General features: G+C 35.7%; 1 protein-coding gene across 1 annotated transcript in view; it reads left to right on the top strand.

The window, feature by feature from the left end:
* The window catches only part of LOC101900410 (uncharacterized), an 82190-nt gene extending 65888 nt beyond the window's left edge, over nt 1-16302 (top strand). Inside the window, exons 3-10 of the mRNA XM_059130826.1 lie at nt 9145-9390; nt 9475-11036; nt 11837-12084; nt 12159-12356; nt 12420-12518; nt 12598-12847; nt 12908-12987; nt 15166-16302. Coding sequence (XP_058986809.1) covers nt 9145-9390; nt 9475-11036; nt 11837-12084; nt 12159-12356; nt 12420-12518; nt 12598-12847; nt 12908-12987; nt 15166-15385 — 2903 coding nt within the window. The 3' untranslated portion in view covers nt 15386-16302. The remainder of the gene's footprint in view (nt 1-9144; nt 9391-9474; nt 11037-11836; nt 12085-12158; nt 12357-12419; nt 12519-12597; nt 12848-12907; nt 12988-15165) is intronic.
* Nucleotides 16303-17906: the final 1604 nt, after the last annotated feature.

Here is a 17906-nt window from a genome sequence, read left to right as displayed (position 1 = left end):
TTCATGGCATTTTTGAATTTTGAAGCTACAGTGGAACCTAAAAATATTGAAGTATGGAGAACAGAATAGAGGAACTTCTTTACAGAAAACAACGAACACGCACAGAAGTATTAAGACCTTATTGCTACACTGTGAATCGAAAATTTGGAGGAGGAAAATTCCTCTTGGGAATGAAAGGCCGAAATAAAGTTCCAAAAATTTTTATGGGCTATCTGAAGGAACAGGGAATCTTTAGAGACGAGCTGTAAGTAGAGAGGTTATTTTATAAACGAGTAAGTTTTATATAGAGGAGCTGATGAAGGAAAATGAGTATTTCTTGACGAGGTAAAACAAAAATGGTGTGTATCGAATGCTGAAAGTCCCAGAGAGATCAAGGGAGCTGAAGAAGAAAATGTGAATATTAAACATCCAGATTTGTTTTGTGTCTAAAAATCCTTCTTTGAAAAATCAAAGTTTTACGATACAAAAGATGTTAATTTTTTTTTAATTTCAAAAATGTTGCCCATTATATGTTATTCCACAATCGCGAAAAATGGGGGATATGATACACATAGTCTCAAAATTCATAGAATTGATACAAATCACCGAAAATCCTATCAAAGTGTCAGCACTCTTAAATTTCTCTACTACCAACGTCATCTATTGTATCAAAGCTACAATAAAATGCCCCATCTTATTATATTATATGTCTTTGAAACATACTTGTGGGCATAAATTAAAATTTTGATTTTTTCCAATCAATTTTTTTTATTATTTTTTTTGGAAATTTTCTTTGGAAAAATCTACATTTTCAGGCCCTCTGAGCAAGTCTTGAAAATGCTCATTAAAATCCACGTTTATAGACTTTGAACACGTTTCGAAACTTTCCTTAAAAATATCACGTTTTAAGATCTTGAGGCAGATTTGAAATTTACTTTGGAAATCCGAATTGTATGCCTCGAAAAAAAACTTTAAAATTGCCGGTTTTGTAAAGTTGATTAATTCTAAAAAATTCTTTGGAATTCCATGCTTTAAGGCCTCGAAATGATGATGACCGGAATAGATCGTGAACAATTATTTAAATAATCCACATCTTGAAAATTAATTTAAAAAAATTAACGTTCTTGTGCCGAAAAAGTTTTTTAATATTCCATAGTTCAGGACCTTAAGATATTGTTTTGAAAATCCCTCAAAATTCAACTCTTCGAGGACCTGATAAAGACTTGGTGTTTCTTTTTTTTTGAAAATTTTAATTTTATAGCTTAAATTTTTTTTCAAAATTTCAAATATCCACGTTCTATGATCCTAAATGAGACTTAAAGAATTATTTGAATAGTACAACTTTGGAATAAATCCTGGAAAATTATTTAAAATATTCAAGTATTGAAACCCTAATTGAGTCTTGAAAATTAATCCTTGAAAGATTCTTTTACAAATCCACGTATTGAGACCCGAATAAAGCCTTAAAAAATCCACGTTTGAGACCCAGGTGATGTCTACAAAAATTCGTTGACAAATTCTCGCTTTAGACCTTAAATAATAAATGTTTGAGAAATTATTTCTTCAAAAATCCTTTGAAAAATCTTAAACGTGGATTTGTGCTGAAAAATTCTTCGAAAAATCGACGTTTTGAGGTATTCATCAATTCTTCACACATTTTGAGGTCTTGGAAAATTCCACGTTCCGAAGGACTGATTACGTTTGAACAAATATTTGAAAGTTCCCCATTTTTTGCGATCTAAAACGTTTTTTAAGCGTTGATCGTTTTAAGGAATTTAGGAAAAATCGTTGAAAATCTTAAAAAAAATATTTTAAATTTTCTTTTAATGCCTAGAACAAATATTTTGAATATTAAAATATTTAAATGTGATTTAACTTTGAAAATTCTTGTCTTTTACAAAATCTTAAAAAACCACAGAAAATATATCGTTATGGGCTTTGAAAAGGTTTTGAACATTTACTTAATAAAATCATGTTACAGGGCCTTTAGAATATCTTAAACCATCACTGAGAATTCACCCTTTCGGATCTTGAGCAAGTCTTGGAAAACTTACGTTTTAGGCCTTTAGTAAGACATTTAGGAAATCTTTAAAAATTCTTACTAACGTTCACATTTTAGGCTTTGATGTCTGTTGAATGTCTTGAAAAAGGACAAAGGTCAGGCTTTGAACAAGTCTTGTTTTAAGGTCTTGAAAAGCTCTTGTAAATAATGTTTTAATTTCCTCGTTTAAGCCCCTAAATATCTACGTTTTAGACATTCCAATATCTACGTTTTAGACATTGGAAAAATTAATTTAAGGCATTCATATTTTTGACGATGATGCAACTTAAAAATTTTATTTTAAAATTCACAGCTAAAGGCTTTTAAAATATTGCGTGCTTAAAAATTAAGTTTATTTCAATAATTTTCCAATCATATTCCAATTTTGAAAATTCCCACCATGTCCGTAAAGTTTTTTGTTTGCCAAAGGAAAACCTATATTATATATGGCTCTGGGAAGGTTACCTATATTAATTTACCATATTGAGAAATGTGGAAGTATGTTTGATTTTTGTGCAATGTTGTTAGGTTTGTCACGTCTCTTTGCAATCAACAGAAATTTGCAATGCGCATTTGTTTAAAACATTATTTGTTATGGATGTGTTTGGTAACTACAGATAGACCTCAAACAACATGTTATGTGCATAAAAAATTGAGGTTCGGTTTGTTTGTGTAATTTATTTATCATTGTGTACTGTATTTAACCGATTCTTTTCTCTTAACCTATACTGTACCAGTAGTTGGGTATCAGATCGTATTATTTTGTTTATTTATCCCCTTTATCCAAATATTTAATATAAGTACTCTAAATGGCATCTCTGAAACATTCAATTCCCATATTTGGAAGTCATTACTATTTAAAATTATTTCCACTTCCTTTTTGATACTTGCCATTAAATGCTCAATTTCGTTCAACAGAAATTTGAAAAATTAACGGAGCATGTCACCCAAAATTTGTTTACACTGAAGTCGTCAAATAAATTTTCCAAAAATTACAAATGCCATCATCGCCAATACTCACTCATAGCAAACACCTCAACCCATTCGGGGTATTGTTTAAAATTATGCTATTGTTGTTGCTCTTTTAATCACATACATAATTGAATTAATTTCAAACAATTATTTTTTTGTTCTCTTTAAACATTGATTGAACGTCACAATCACTCACAAGCTAACACACGGTGTGAGAGAGGTAAGCTGCTTCTACCCACAAAAAAGAAGGGGGACAGACATGCAACGTTTCGTCGTTGTCAGCAGTATTTACATCAAATTATGTCAACGTCGCTGTTTTCTTTTTCGTTTTTGTGTTTGTGTTTGTTTACGTCTTCACTAACGCTTTTTAAACACAGTTCACAGAGTGCTCGCACATGTGAGCGGGCGTTGTCATTCAAAAGAGCCCCCCGTCACCGCAACCGATTTACATGCATTGAGAGAGACAATGGGGGCAATGTTTGGAAATTAAAAATAATAAGCCGATGAAGGCCTGCTAGAGATCTTCCAAAGATAGAAGACCTTTAAAAGTTATTTTGTGGTTACATGCCATTCAGCATGCCTTTTACAGTTGGAACATCTCGAAGAATTTCTCCAATGGGACTTCTATGGATAGAAGACTTTCACGAAGTCTTCTATGAATAGAAGACAACTCAGAGATTTTTTTATGGATAAGAGCCGAAAGGTATTTTATGAATAGCGGATCTCTAAAAAGTCTTCTTTGGAGAAAGACCTTTCAGAGGAGAGAAATTCTTCAGGAGCTTTTCTTGGAGAGAAGACCTTTAAGAGGTCTTTTATGAGTAGAGGATATTTAAGAGATCGTGTATAGATAGAAGACTTTCAAGAAAGCTTTTATGGGTCGTCTATAGAGAGAATACCTTCAAATGGTTTTCTAGGGAGAAAAGACATTCAATAGTTCTTCTACGGAAAAAAAACATTCCAGAGGTATCCTGCGGACTTTCTCCGGGTCTTCTACAGAAAGAAGACCTTCTACAGGTCTTCTATGGTTGGAAGACCTTCTTCGGGGTTTCTACGGAAAGAAGAATTTCTACAGTCTTTTAAAGTTTTCTAAGGATGGAAGACCTTGTACCGATCTTCTAAGGATAGAAGACCCTCTACAGGTCTGCTGTGGGTAGAAGAACTTCTAAGAATAGATAACTTTGTGCAGGTCTCCAAAGGATAGAAGACCTTCTACAGGATAGAAGATCTATGGATAGAAGATCTTCTATGGGTGGAACAGGTATTCTAAGGATAGAAGATCTTCTACAGATCTTCTATGGGTGGAACAGGTCTACTATGGATAGAAGACCTTCTACAGGACTTCTATGGTTAAAAAACCCTACAGGACTTCTATGGCTAAAAAAAACCCTACAGGTCTTCTATTCACAGATGACCTTGTACAGTTCTTCTAAGGGTAGAAGACCTTCTAGAGGTCCTCTATAGATAGAAGACCCTCTACAAGTCTTTTAATGATAGAAGGCGTTGTACAAGTCTTCTATGGATAGAAGACCCTCCACAGGTCTTCCAAAGATAGAAGACCTTCTACAGGTCTTCCAAAGATAGAAGACCTTCTACAGGTCTTCCAAAGATAGAAGATCTTCTACAGGTCTTCTTAGTTAGAAGACCTTGTACAGGTCTTCCAAGGATAGAACACTTTCTAAAAATCTTCTAAGGATAGAAGAACTTGTACAAGTCCTTCAAGAATAGAAGACCTTCTAAATGTCTTCTATGGATAGAAGACCTTCTAAAGGTCTTCCATGGATAAAAGAACTTGTACAGGCCTTCCAAGAATATATGACCTTCTAGAGGTATTCTATGGATAGAAGGCCTTCTGTAGTTCCTCTATGGATAGAAGAATTTCTTTAGGTTTCCATGTATGGAAGACCTTCTACAGGTCTTCCACATTCTACAGGTCTTCCACATTCTACAGGTCTGCTATGATTAGAGAAAGAAAATAATTATAGAAGACCATCTACAGGTCTTCTATGTATAAAAGTCCTTTCACAAGTTTTCTATGTATGGAAGACTTTCTACAGGTCTTCCATGGATTGAAGAACTTCTAAAGGTCTTCTATGAATTGAAGATCTTCCATGGACTTGTTATAAAAAACTATTCCCATTGTGAACCAAATAGATTGTTTGCATGAGAGGCTGTATTTTTTCCTTCAATGTTTGCATGACTGACGGAATGCATAAATAAGCTTGTCGGCTTGGCTGACAAAGGGTGTGTGTGTGTCTGTGTAAGCTAACTATTAAATAAGTTATAATGTCATATCTCAGCTCATGTAACATTACAAGGCTCGCAATAGATCAACATCACTTCCATAGGCATGTGGCAGCCGTTGCTGCTGCTGCATTCCGCAGCAGTTTCCGAACCTTGTGTCGCCAGTTTCCTTGTCAGAATAGGGATGTCTTTGACATTATTTTCACAATGCGAACTGTTGTGAGAGGAAATAACAAGGATTTCTGGCGAGGTCTAGCATTGTTATGTTTGTTTTAATTTCAGAGGCTTTTTTTAATAAACCTTAATCCGCATTCGTGGCTTGGCAAAAGTACAAGCTAAGCATTGTCGTTAATGGTGGAATTAATTTGTCATTCTGAATTTATGTTGTTTGCTATGTCATTATAAAAGGATGGGGAGGGAAGAAGAACTGAAATAAAAACTAATAAAATGTGCTGAATATCTTCTAGGGTTGAATGATGATGATGATGTTGGTTGTTGTTTACATTGCAATAATGATTTGTTGCAGTTTTTTTTTTGTTGATATTGCAGATTCTGCACGTTCGTTTATTGGTTGGGTGGGAGGGTGCAGCAGGGACGTAGTGTGTCAGCTGGGATCACAGAAATCTCTTTGTTATAGTGGTGCAATGTTTACTTAAATAATAATATTCAATGGCGTATCTATTTTATTTTTTGTACTACATCGCTGCTGTGTAAGGCTACCTTATATGGCAGAGCTTCTCTGGAATGTTATGCACTTTTCATATAAAAAAAAAATGATGATGTCATTTCAGTTTATAATGAGAGCTGGAAGATATTTTGATACTAGGCTTTGAATATGAAAAAATGGTTTTCCATAGACAAAAGTCCTTTTTCCAGGGACTTTTATTGTGAGATTTTCCTACTGTTATTTTAGTAGAGACTCGCCAAGGTAGAATTCATAACTTCGGCCAAGAAGACTACTTTTTACAACAATTTAACATTAGTTTTTGCATTTTTTTTTTTGTTTTTGATTTGACTCTCTTTTAATTTCAAATCACAATATGACGGCAAGCTTAGTTGTCAAATAGGCTCGACTCTTCTTCTAAAAAAATCTGAAATGAAAAATATTCCCTTTACAATTTTTTTTCATTTGATATTTATTTTCTTTATTTTCATTCTTTTCTATTTTCACTCATCCATATTCTTGTTCTATGAAAAAGTAACATAGAACAAGACTATGAATGAGGTGGTCTCTGATATCAACGGCTTTGGTAGAAAGAATAGCCGAACCCTTTCTTCCTAACTCCATAGTTAGCCATATGGCTAGAGAGGGTATATATCATTTGAAACGGCAAAGCGTGCCTTATTGAAATAACGGTTTCAGACCCTAGATCTCTGTGGACCAAATCCATTTCAGGACATTTGGAGTCGATCTAGCGATCATCCGTCTTTCTGTCTGTCTGTGGATGGCTGGTGTGCACGATAACTCTCAAAGGGAGTATCCAATTTGGTCCAATCATGGTACATCGTAATATTATTACCAAACTTAGACCGAGTTCGGAGATGGGCAATAATGGTCCATTCCTTCTGGTACCTCCCACACAAAATGTCATTTAAATGTAATTTACTTCACGGGAATATAAAGGATAATCCGATTTTGCTCAAACTTTGCAAATGCTTATATTTGTATCAGTGCTAGGTCGGGTTCGAAAATGGACGATATCGGACCCCTCCATCAGGTACCTCCCCCACAAAGGGTCAAAATTTGGAATAAATATAACACTTATAAAATGTGATGTAAGACTCTGATTGTCTTCGTATTACACACGTCACAACATTTTTATTAACCCAAGGTCTGGTGTGAAGACGGAATAAGTCTGTCCACTCCTTCTGGTAATTCCCCCACAAAGAGTCAAATTTTTGAATAACCAAAAACGATCAAAAAATTCGAAATAAGCATCCAGTTCATTTCATATTTCATACATACTATTATTTTTACTAAAATGTGAAGATGGGATATGTCGGTTCATTCCTCCTGGTACCTCCCCTACAGATGGTCAAAATTTTAAAAATCCATAAAGCTTATAAAACGCCTGATCAACATCCGATTCCATTCAGAATTGGCACATCTCAATATTTCTATCAACACAAGATCTGTAATAAATATGGTAGAGATCAGACCATTTTTTCTGGTGCCTCCCTCACAAAGGGCCAACGTTTCACATAACCAAAACGATTATAAAATCGGAAACAAGCATCCGGCTCTCTTTAATATATACACACCAGAATATTTTTGTTAACCCAAGTTCAGGTGTGAAGGTGGAATACATCGGTCCACTCCTTCTGGTACCCCTCCCCCACAAAGAATCAAATTTTTGAATATCCATGAAGCTTATAAAACGCGAAATTAACATCCGATTTCATTCAGACTTAGCATATCTCAATATTTCTGGCAACACAAGATTTGTTATAAGGATGGTAGATACCGGACCATTCCTTGTGGTAGCTTCCCCACAAAGGATCAAAGTTTTGATTAACCAAAACGATTATAAAATCCGAAATAAGCATCCTGTTCTCTTCATATGTCACACATCCCATTATTTCTACTAACACAAGATCTGCTGTGAAGATCGGTCCACTTCTTCTGGTACCTCCTCCACAAAAGGTCAAAATTTTGAATATCCATGAAGCTCATAAAACGCGAAATTAACATCCGATTCCATTCAGGCTTGGTACATCTCAAAATTTCTGTCAACAAAAGATTTGTTGTAAAGATGGTAGAGATTTTGAAAAAAAAAGCATCCATTTCTTTTCGAATTTCGAATGAAAATGGAATACATGGGTTGACTATACCTCACCCACATTTTAACAATTTCTAAAAACTATCAGATTTTTTAGGAAGTAACCAATTTAGTCCGAACCTGGCACGTCGCAATATTTATGTCATATTTATTTAGGACCGATACGAAATGGACAATATTGGCCCATACCTTCCGAACCTACTCCGTAGAGGATCAACAATTTGATTAATCATATCACAAGTCAAAATGACTTTAAATAATCGAGCATTGGCTGAGGGTATTCATCTGTCGGCAAAACCGACTGATACTTTCTAACTTCTTTTCGTTTAACTTTTTCGTAGAACAAAAATTAACCCCAAGGTCACCTATGCATAGCAAACTTATGGATGTGGTTTCACTTTTTCATAGAACTTCACTTTTCTTAAAACAAGAAATGAGCCCCCAGTTCCCCGGTCTCCTATCCATAACTTATGGACGTGGTTTTCGATATCAACGGATTTGGTAGAAAGAATCGTCGAACACCTTTCTTTCTGAGTCCATCATTTTTAATATAAATACAATTGTACTTTAACAACATTTTGAAAAAAAAAAAAAAAAATATTGCCAGCAATATTTCAACTTCCCAATGTTAATTCAATTTGCTAATAAGTTCCGCATATAGCTATAAAGCCCCAAACGTGACAGCAATTTCAATTTCTTTTGGCACAGCACGTCTACATTTCTCGTGCATTATATCATCATGGTTGCACTTTTATTTTCATAAATAAATAAGCAACGGAGATGAAGATGCCAGAAAAGCAGCATGGCAAAGATATGATTTTGGCTTCTTGGCAATATCTGTGGTAAAGAGGTCCTCCACCCTCCTCAAACTTACATTTTGTATACCCTAGCTCTTAAGAAAATTGTTTATATTTTTTATATAGTCCATATTAAAAAAAGAAAAAAAAACCCTTATGCTTAAGGAAGGTTATGACTTCCTTTTTTGCTTCCCACCAACTTCACTTGGGATCTGGCCACTCACGTGCATTTCTTTATTGCCAAATATATACATTTGTTGCATTCATGCATAGGTTTGTTTGTGTTCGTTTTACCTTTTTCTAACAACGTTTTCTTTTTCTATATTTTCCACAGGTTTAAAGAAGTTCTTGGCTCAGTATCCTTCCATTTTCCTGGTCGATGGTGATTATGTTCAAGTGAACTGCTACCAACATTCCAATTCCGATGATGGCGGTTATGGCGGCCGACGTGATTATATACAGGAGGCAAAAGACTATTTCAAAAATAAATTGCTGCAGTATGGCATTGGTGTGGAGGTGCCGGTGCGCAGCTTGTTGGGCCATAGATCACAGGCATCACCACAAGTCAGACATATATCAGGTATGTGCTGGGGTGACATAATTCGCATATAACCATTATTCACACTCTTCTCTTCTATTCTGTTCTGTTCTGTTCTCTTTGTAGGCCAACACATTAAAGAGTTTACGGAGTTTCTCTTAAAGCATCCCGACACCTTTCATGTGGTGGATGACCATGTCGTTTTGGTGGGCTGTGAGGATATGACCGATTTGCCGGCCCGTGATCGTTTACATTTGCCCCAGACCAATATCGACACCAGGGCCACGCAACAGATGTTGGATTTCTTTGCCCAGTGCATTGAAATGAAGGGACCCATCATGGTCGATCAATTATTCCATTTGGTTACCACCAATTTTCCCCAGGAACAATGGCTGCGGATGTTTAAAACACCCAGCGATTTGATGACTTTCCTACGACTTTTCTCGGATTGTTTTCACATTCAAGCCAATCTAGTCACTCTCTTACAAAAACCTAAGCTAAGCGATTCTCACATACAACAGTCACAGGCCAAGTCCCGGGAGCAATACAATGCTATGAACAATAATCGGAATAGTCAACATCAGCAACAGTCGTCGCAACAGCAGCAAACGTCTCAACCGGCCATTAGTGCGGTACAGCAACGTTTGTTGTCGCCACGCTTGAATCACAGCAACAACAATGTGGGACAAAACAACTCCTCATTGCAAAACAATAACAACAATACTTCAAGCAATAATAACAACAACAACAATAGCATTGCTTCACCCAATTTTAAGCTAAATGCTCCCGTTACCACTCACAATGCATCAGCATCGTCTGGTTCCAATGGTGATTTGTCACAAAATCGTTCCGAACCCAATTCCGGTTTCGATAGCTACATACCCATCTCAGAGATGAAATTGGAAAATCTTTGTGAACGCAATTATCCCGCACCCAATAATTGTTCCTCCTACGGGGCCACCTCAAATCAACAAAATACGGGAGGAGGGGCTAACCAGAATAATCACTCAACACCACCTGCCATATCATTGCCACTGCAGGCACCACCACCAGTTGCCGAACGTCTGAACAGTGCCAATCAAACGTTGAAACAACGTATCAATAATCTGGTCATACGGACCCTGGCCGAAAACTATGAAAAAGACAAACAATCGATGGCCAATCAACAGGCTGGCTCTGTTGGTTACAATCCCCAGAACTCACCCCATCACAGTCCAAATCATGGAAATGTAAATAACACCACATCGTCGTCGTCCTCGTCGGGCCATAGCTCATTGCAAAATGTCAATTCATATAATTCTCCTAGTCAAAATTATTTCGTGGGTGATACCTGGAAGATAAAGGTTCTACAGAATACCAGTGTCATAGCGAATATTAAACAGTCGCTGTTTGTCACGGAGACAATGCTTAAGTTTGCCCAACAGAATCAATCGATTGTGGTGTCACTCGACTGTGAGGGCATCAATTTGGGCATAAAAGGTGAAATTACGTTGATTGAAATCGGTACGACACGTGGTGAGGCATTCATATTTGATGTGCGCACCTGTCCTGAAATGATTAATGATGGCGGTTTGAAGGCCTTGCTGGAACACGAGAATGTCATTAAGGTGGTCCACGATTGTCGCAATGATGCTGTTAATTTATATCTACAATTTGGTATATTGCTGAGAAATGTTTTCGATACACAGGTAGGTGGAGCGGGGAAGGAAGGGAGAAGTTATTAGGGTCTATTAAAAGAAACGCTTTTACAGAGTTTTTATTGACAGACGGCTCTCTGTAGGTCGACTATAGACAGAAGGCCTTTTGCACATACCTTCAATAGTAGATACAGGTTCTTCAACATGTTTATATTCGGAATACAATGTCTAAAGGTCTTCTTTCTACAGGCTTTCTTTAAATCAAATTCTAAAGAAGACTGGTATACATATATAGAAGACCATCTATTGGTCTTTATAGATAGAAAATCTATATTGGATAAATACCTTCTGCAGGTCCTTTTTAAGGGGAACATGTAAATATAGAAGCCATATAGAAGGTATTTATCTATAGAGAATCAACCTATAGAAAAAAATCGTCTATATAGTGGAGATCTGTAGATGATAATATATCTATAGGAACCAGTCATAGCCGTACATATAGTACTGAAAACCTGTTCCTAAACCCATCTGAATAAAAGCTGTAGATGGTATTCTATCTCCAGAAGACTTGTCAAGATCTTCTACCTATAAATCTTCTATTTAAGACCTGTAAGAGGTCTTTAAAAAGGAACAGATTTGGAGAATATCCTCAAGCCTTCCATTCTCCTATCTAGAATCTTTTTCTATTTTTAGAGGACATATAAAGGTCTTCCAGTTTATGCAGATCTTCCTTCTTAAAAAATCTAGCGAAATGTCTTCTTTTTTAAAAGACCTTAAAATGCTACAGAATTATCCAATTTTTCTTTTTCGATTTAATACAATTATTAAAATTGTTTACATTTTACTTTCAGGCTGCCCATGCTATTGTACAATACCAGGAGAGCGGTAAGCAGGTGTACAAAGCCAAATACATATCCTTAAATTCACTGTGTGAACAATATAATGCTCCCATAAATCCAATCAAAGAGCAACTAAAACAAATCTATAGACGAGATCAAAAGTATTGGGCCAAACGGCCATTGACCCGAGAAATGTTGCTCTATGCTGCCGGAGATGTTTTAGTTTTAATCAATGATCAGTTGTATGGCAATCTGACAAGGTAAGCCAATGGAGTATCAATGAATATAACTAATTTGAATAATATTTTATATCCCTCTCTCTCTCTCTCTGCAGACAAATAAAGCCAGAAAATCTGCAATTATTTTCTGAACTTTGTACCGAACAAATTCTCATGCATATCAAGCCAAACGAAGTGAAAATACGCAAGAAACAACGAAAGATATCCACTGAAGTATCCGATCTCAAACAGAAGTTAGCTCAAACCAAAACCAAGAGTATTGTGCTTTCCAATCGGGAAATACGTTTGTTAAGGTAGGGTAATACAAAATTGATTTTTTTTTTGATAATTATATCATCCCTTTCCTTTTTCTGCAGATATATGGACTTGACTGAAGATGAAAAGGAACGTGTAAAGGGTTACTATAAGGTGGCCAAGAAATTGGAAAAAATGGAATCATCTGGACAACAGAATAAGTAAGTTAATAATGGATATGTTTGTTTAGGTTCAATATAAATGTTTTTTTTTTATGTCCTTATCTGCTTCTCTATGCAGAGATCAAAGTGACTCCGAAGATGAACAAGAGACCAATGACAACGAAAATTTCCCCAGTTTGGATTCAGTGCCATCGGATAATTCATTGACCGGCACCTTTTCGCCACGTTTCAGTTCAGAACCACCAAGCCTGACCGAATCCATGCAAATGATGGATGAGATTTTGGCAAATCAATCTATGGACCGTGTGGCCAAAATTGATAAACTTGAAGCAATATTATCGGCTGTGACCCTATTGCCAAGTGATCAGGTAAGTGATGTTTTGTAATGTATTTTTTGTTATATATTGAATTATTTTCTTTGTTTTCAGATCATAACTTCCAATGACCAATTGGGCACAACCATAGCAACAACTGATAACTTACAGATCGTCAGAGAAAAAACGAAAAAGTAAGTGTGAGAAGGGGGGGAGAGAAAAAAGAAAACGAATTAAAATTCATATTTTCAAAAATGAGCACAAAGAGTATTTGTTCTCAAAAAAATTATGGAACACAGATCGCGAGGAGTAGAGGCTGTATGATATTGAAAGCATAAGGTCTTAAATAAGATCGGAGAAGAAGGAATTACAAATAGAATTTCTTCAATGAAACAATTTCTCCTTAAATGGTTTTCCAAAAAACAACGAGCGCTTAGAATAGATACTTTTAGCCTTTAAAAATATCTCTTATTATTGAGTTCGGAAATTCAACGCATATAACTAGGACTAGTCATCATTGCTAAGTGGTGAAAATTGCGTTTGTAATTGCATGATGAACAAATGCTAACGACTTAAGTGGGAGCTTTAATTTCCATTTGAAATTTTTAATTATTTTTTGCTGCGAAAAAAGGAAGAGGGAAAGAATAGACCGACCTTCCTCAAAATAAAACAAGTAAAAAGGTATCGGCCGGTTTTGCCGACAGATGTATACCATTAGCCAATGTTCGATTATTTTGTGCGGGCCGGTATCGTACGCTGGGCAGGCGTTTCGCACATCTTCGTTAATTCGTGCCCAATATAAATTGTAATGGCTGGACCATCCTAAATGTAGTTGGGACAAGACAGACGACGTGTAGTTGGCCAGGCAAACGACGTTCTTCAGCTGCAATGTATGGGGGGTGGACTACGAGGATGTCATTTATACTGTAATTGTTAACTACGTCTGCGACAGCATCAGTATGAATGCTATTCAGATCCGCTTGATAGGCTCCATGATCTAGGGGCTGGACCTCTCTATCTAGATCATGCAGGTCCTTCCTGACACGCCTGGGTAGGGTAGTTCTGTCCACCATATGGTGGTTAGAATTACTCCCACGATAACACCCAGATACTACAAGGAAAACATATCAGGTAAGGGAAGAATCTACGTCTCCTCATGTAAATGGTCCACAGGAGTCATGAGGAGTCACCCTGTTGCAGTTTTCAGGGCGGTATTCTGGCAGGTCTGAATACTTTGCACTCGTATTCGCACACCACACTGGAGCCGCATAGCTAACCACAGACCGACCTATCGCTTTCTAAGAGGTCAAGAAGGTTTCCTTGTCCGCACCCCGGCTAGCGATTTTAGGACCTTGTTCCTAATGTTTATATTGATTGCATTACATTGATTAATTCGATTTTGCTTCAACTTTGCAAGTCCTAATATTTGCATCGGTGTTAGGTCAGGTGGGAAAATGGTCCACTCCATCAAGTACCACCCCCCAAACGGTCAAAATTTGGAAAAATTATAACTCTTATAAAATGTGATATAAGAGTCCGATTGTCTTCGAATTCCACAAATCACAATATTTTTATTAATCCAGGATCTGGTATGCATATAGAATATATTGGACCACTCCTTCTGGTAGTGTCAATATTTTGAATATCCACGAAGCTTCTAAAACGCGAAATAAACATCCGATTCCATTCAGACTTGGTACATCTCAATATTTCCATTAACAAAAGATCTGTTATAAGATGACAGATATGGAATCATTTTGTTCTGGTACCTCCCCCACAATGGTTCAAGTTTTTTTTTTTTTTTAACAAAGCGAAATAAGAATCTAACTTTCCTCAAATTTCACACATCCAAATATTTTTGCTAACGAAAGATCTGTTGTGAAGATAATAAGGGTCACAATTTCCAATACTTATATCTGTCATAACTTGCGAAACAAGTTGGCGATTCTTTACAACTAAAATATCTAAAAATTTCTCTCAACCAGAAACCTCAGATGAACATCGAATTTATCGAAATGTATGATTTCGCATAAAATTGGATTTTGAAATTTTGAAATTTTGCCCATACCAATTTTTTTATCTGTATTAGATGAAGTATGAAATTGGAATACTTCGGACCGCTATATCTATTACATCACGCATATTTCCACATTTTCCAAAAATTTGCACAGATCTCATATAAAGTATTGGAAGTTGTCGATATAGTCCAAATCTGACACGTTGTAATATTTTTATCAGTCTTAGGTCAGATACGAATTGGTCAACATTGACCCCATAAAGGGTCAACAATTTGAATAGTCGTAACTCTAGGTTATTTTACTTGTTATACTTGCTTTGAATAAATCTAAGTTTTTACTCTCTTTTATTTACAGCATGAAAAATTGCAATTGTGTTGGTGAACGCAGCACCACGCCCACAGCCAACCAGATTATACGCAATACCGTGGACAAAGGCCAAGTAAAAATGATTGACGCAGCATCACAAACCTTGAGTACTGGCGATATTGTCATTACCAAGATTATCTTCGAAGACGAACACGAAAAGGCCAAAGAAAAAGTCTTGACTTCATCGCCCAAACGAAATAATTCATAAATTCACAAAAAAAAAGAACGCAATGGCAAAAAAGGCAAAAACAACAAAAACAATGGAGAAGGAGAAAATATTTTGATGAGATTTACATTTAATTGAAAAACAAAAAACCAATACACACATAAATGATTCCTAATTATTAATTAATTGAAATGAAAAGAAAAAAAAAAAACGATTTAAAAACTTTAAATGATTTGATTATAATTATAGCTCTAATTATATATATATTTTTTTTTTGTTAATAATTTTTTTCTCTCTCAATTTAAGTATAACATTTATTTATCATGTATTTTTGTTTCTTTGGATTTCCCTAGGGAATTCAAATAGAGCGGGCGTTATAAAATATTATCGAAAAAAAATTATAACAGCAACAACAAACACAAAACAAAAATAACCAAGCAATATTGTAGTATGTGCCTAAATGTTGAACATTTATTATTGCTAAAACAATTAAAAAAAAACATAAACATGTAATTTAATTGTAAAAGAAAAATTGAAATACTTTTCCCTCTCTGGCAAGAGACAGAAAACAAAAGTGAAACAATAACATTGATCCAACAATTCCTTTATTTTTATGTTAAATGTTAGAAACACAACAATGTATTGATCCCATTTACTTTGCTTTAAACAAAATCTTATTACTCTATTTTTCTTCTAATTGATATAATTTTTAACATAATTCTTTTAATTGATCTTTTTATACTCCCTCCCTCCCCTTTTTGGAAACATTCAAACATCATTGTATTTGTAAAGTCAATAAGTAATCATTAATTAAAAAAAAATGTTAAAGAAAACAAGTTTCATAAATTTAATTAGCAATGTAATTACATATCATCATTTATTGCAAAACATTAAAATTTAAACTAAAAGAAACTCCCCTATATATGATTACTAATAAAAATGATAACAAAAACAAACAACCTTCAAGGTAGTGCAAATTATTTGGGAATGGGAATGTCTTTAGGTGGCCCATAATTATTTGGTAAGGCAAAAATGGCGCCCAACGTTGCAATTTTTCGACATCGCAGCATGATAGAAAACAAAAACAGAAGGAACATGCCATTTCAAGTATCCCTATCCATAAAAGTTAGAGATGGTTTCCAAAAATGTCTCCCCCTATTTATACCCTCCACCATTCTATGGAGGGTATATTAACTTTGTCATTCCGTTTCTAACTCCTCCAAATACTCATAATAGACGCTACAAAGTATATATTCTCGATCAGCGTAAAATTTTAAAAAGGTTAGCGATATCCGTCTGTCTGTTTTAATGACGCTATCTTTGGAACGAATTGAGATAGAAGGATAAAATTTTGCATACATGCATGGTTTACCAGTAGGCAGGTTAAGTTATGGGTCATGTCGGTCCACGTTTTCCTGTAGCCTCCATATAACAGTACCTCCCGATATTCGGTATTTTTATTATTTACCGGAATTATTTCGAATTTCGTATTTGAAGTTCGTAATTGATACTGTAGCCTATGACAAAAATGTTTATATGCAGGTCCACGTCTTCGTATAGCCCCCATATAACGGTACCCCCGATAGTCGGTATTTTGACGATTTCAGAAACAATATTCTCCGGAATCGTTTCAAATTTCGTATTGATAGATCTTAATGGGTACTACAACTTATGGCAAAAATATTCGTACGCAGGTCCACGTCTTCGTATTTGAAGTTCGTAATGGTGATTACAGCCTATGACAAAAAATTTCATATCCAGGTTTACGAAAGGGACAATCATTTAAGTGGCAGTTTTCGGATTTTTTTTTTTTTTTTTGATTTTTTTCAGTCCATTTTTTTTCATTTCCTTCCAAATGGTGCAGGGTATTAAAATTTCGGACCGGCCGAACTTAGCTGCTTGTTTTTTTCTCAATAGATAAAATACCTCTCTTTTGTATTTTGCAGGGTGAGATAAAAATACTGCAACAAAGTCAAACGCCATAATTTTTACATTTTTTCTAAATTTTATTGAATGAAAGCAAAAATGTTAGCATCAAATTTTAGAATAAGTTTAGATTTGTTCGAATTTGTCATGTTTGGCATGACTTATTTTTTAGTGCCAACCTTTCTTTCCAAAATACTCCAGACACAATAGTCCAATGGATTGATATCCGGAGATTTTGGTGGTCATTGTACGCTGGAAATTAAGCGAGGAACCTCATTTTGTAACCATTCTTGGGTGGCGTGTGCTGTGTGAGTTGGTGCTGAGTCTTGTTCGATTGTCCAAGGCGGCCCAAACCATTACCATGGCCGGCGCTTGAGTTCTGGTGTCCAACCGTTTCAGCTGACCTCTTTGGCAAGTAAACACGATCATTTTGTTTGTTTACAAACTGCTGGACAACGAATGTTTTCTGATCGGAGTGTACCAAATTCGGCAGTTCACCACTTTCGGCCAAGCGAAGCAACTCTTTAGCTCTTAGAAGTCTATTTTCTTGCTGTTTCGATCAAGTCGCTTCTTTGCTTTTCGAACCATTTCCGTCCACTTCCTTGACGTCGGGATATGCTACCAGTGTCACGGTACC

Source organism: Musca domestica, unplaced genomic scaffold (assembly GCF_030504385.1).
Source record: "Musca domestica strain aabys unplaced genomic scaffold, Musca_domestica.polishedcontigs.V.1.1 8, whole genome shotgun sequence".
Lineage (NCBI taxonomy): Eukaryota > Metazoa > Arthropoda > Insecta > Diptera > Muscidae > Musca > Musca domestica.
This window is presented reverse-complemented; position numbering and strand designations above follow the sequence as displayed.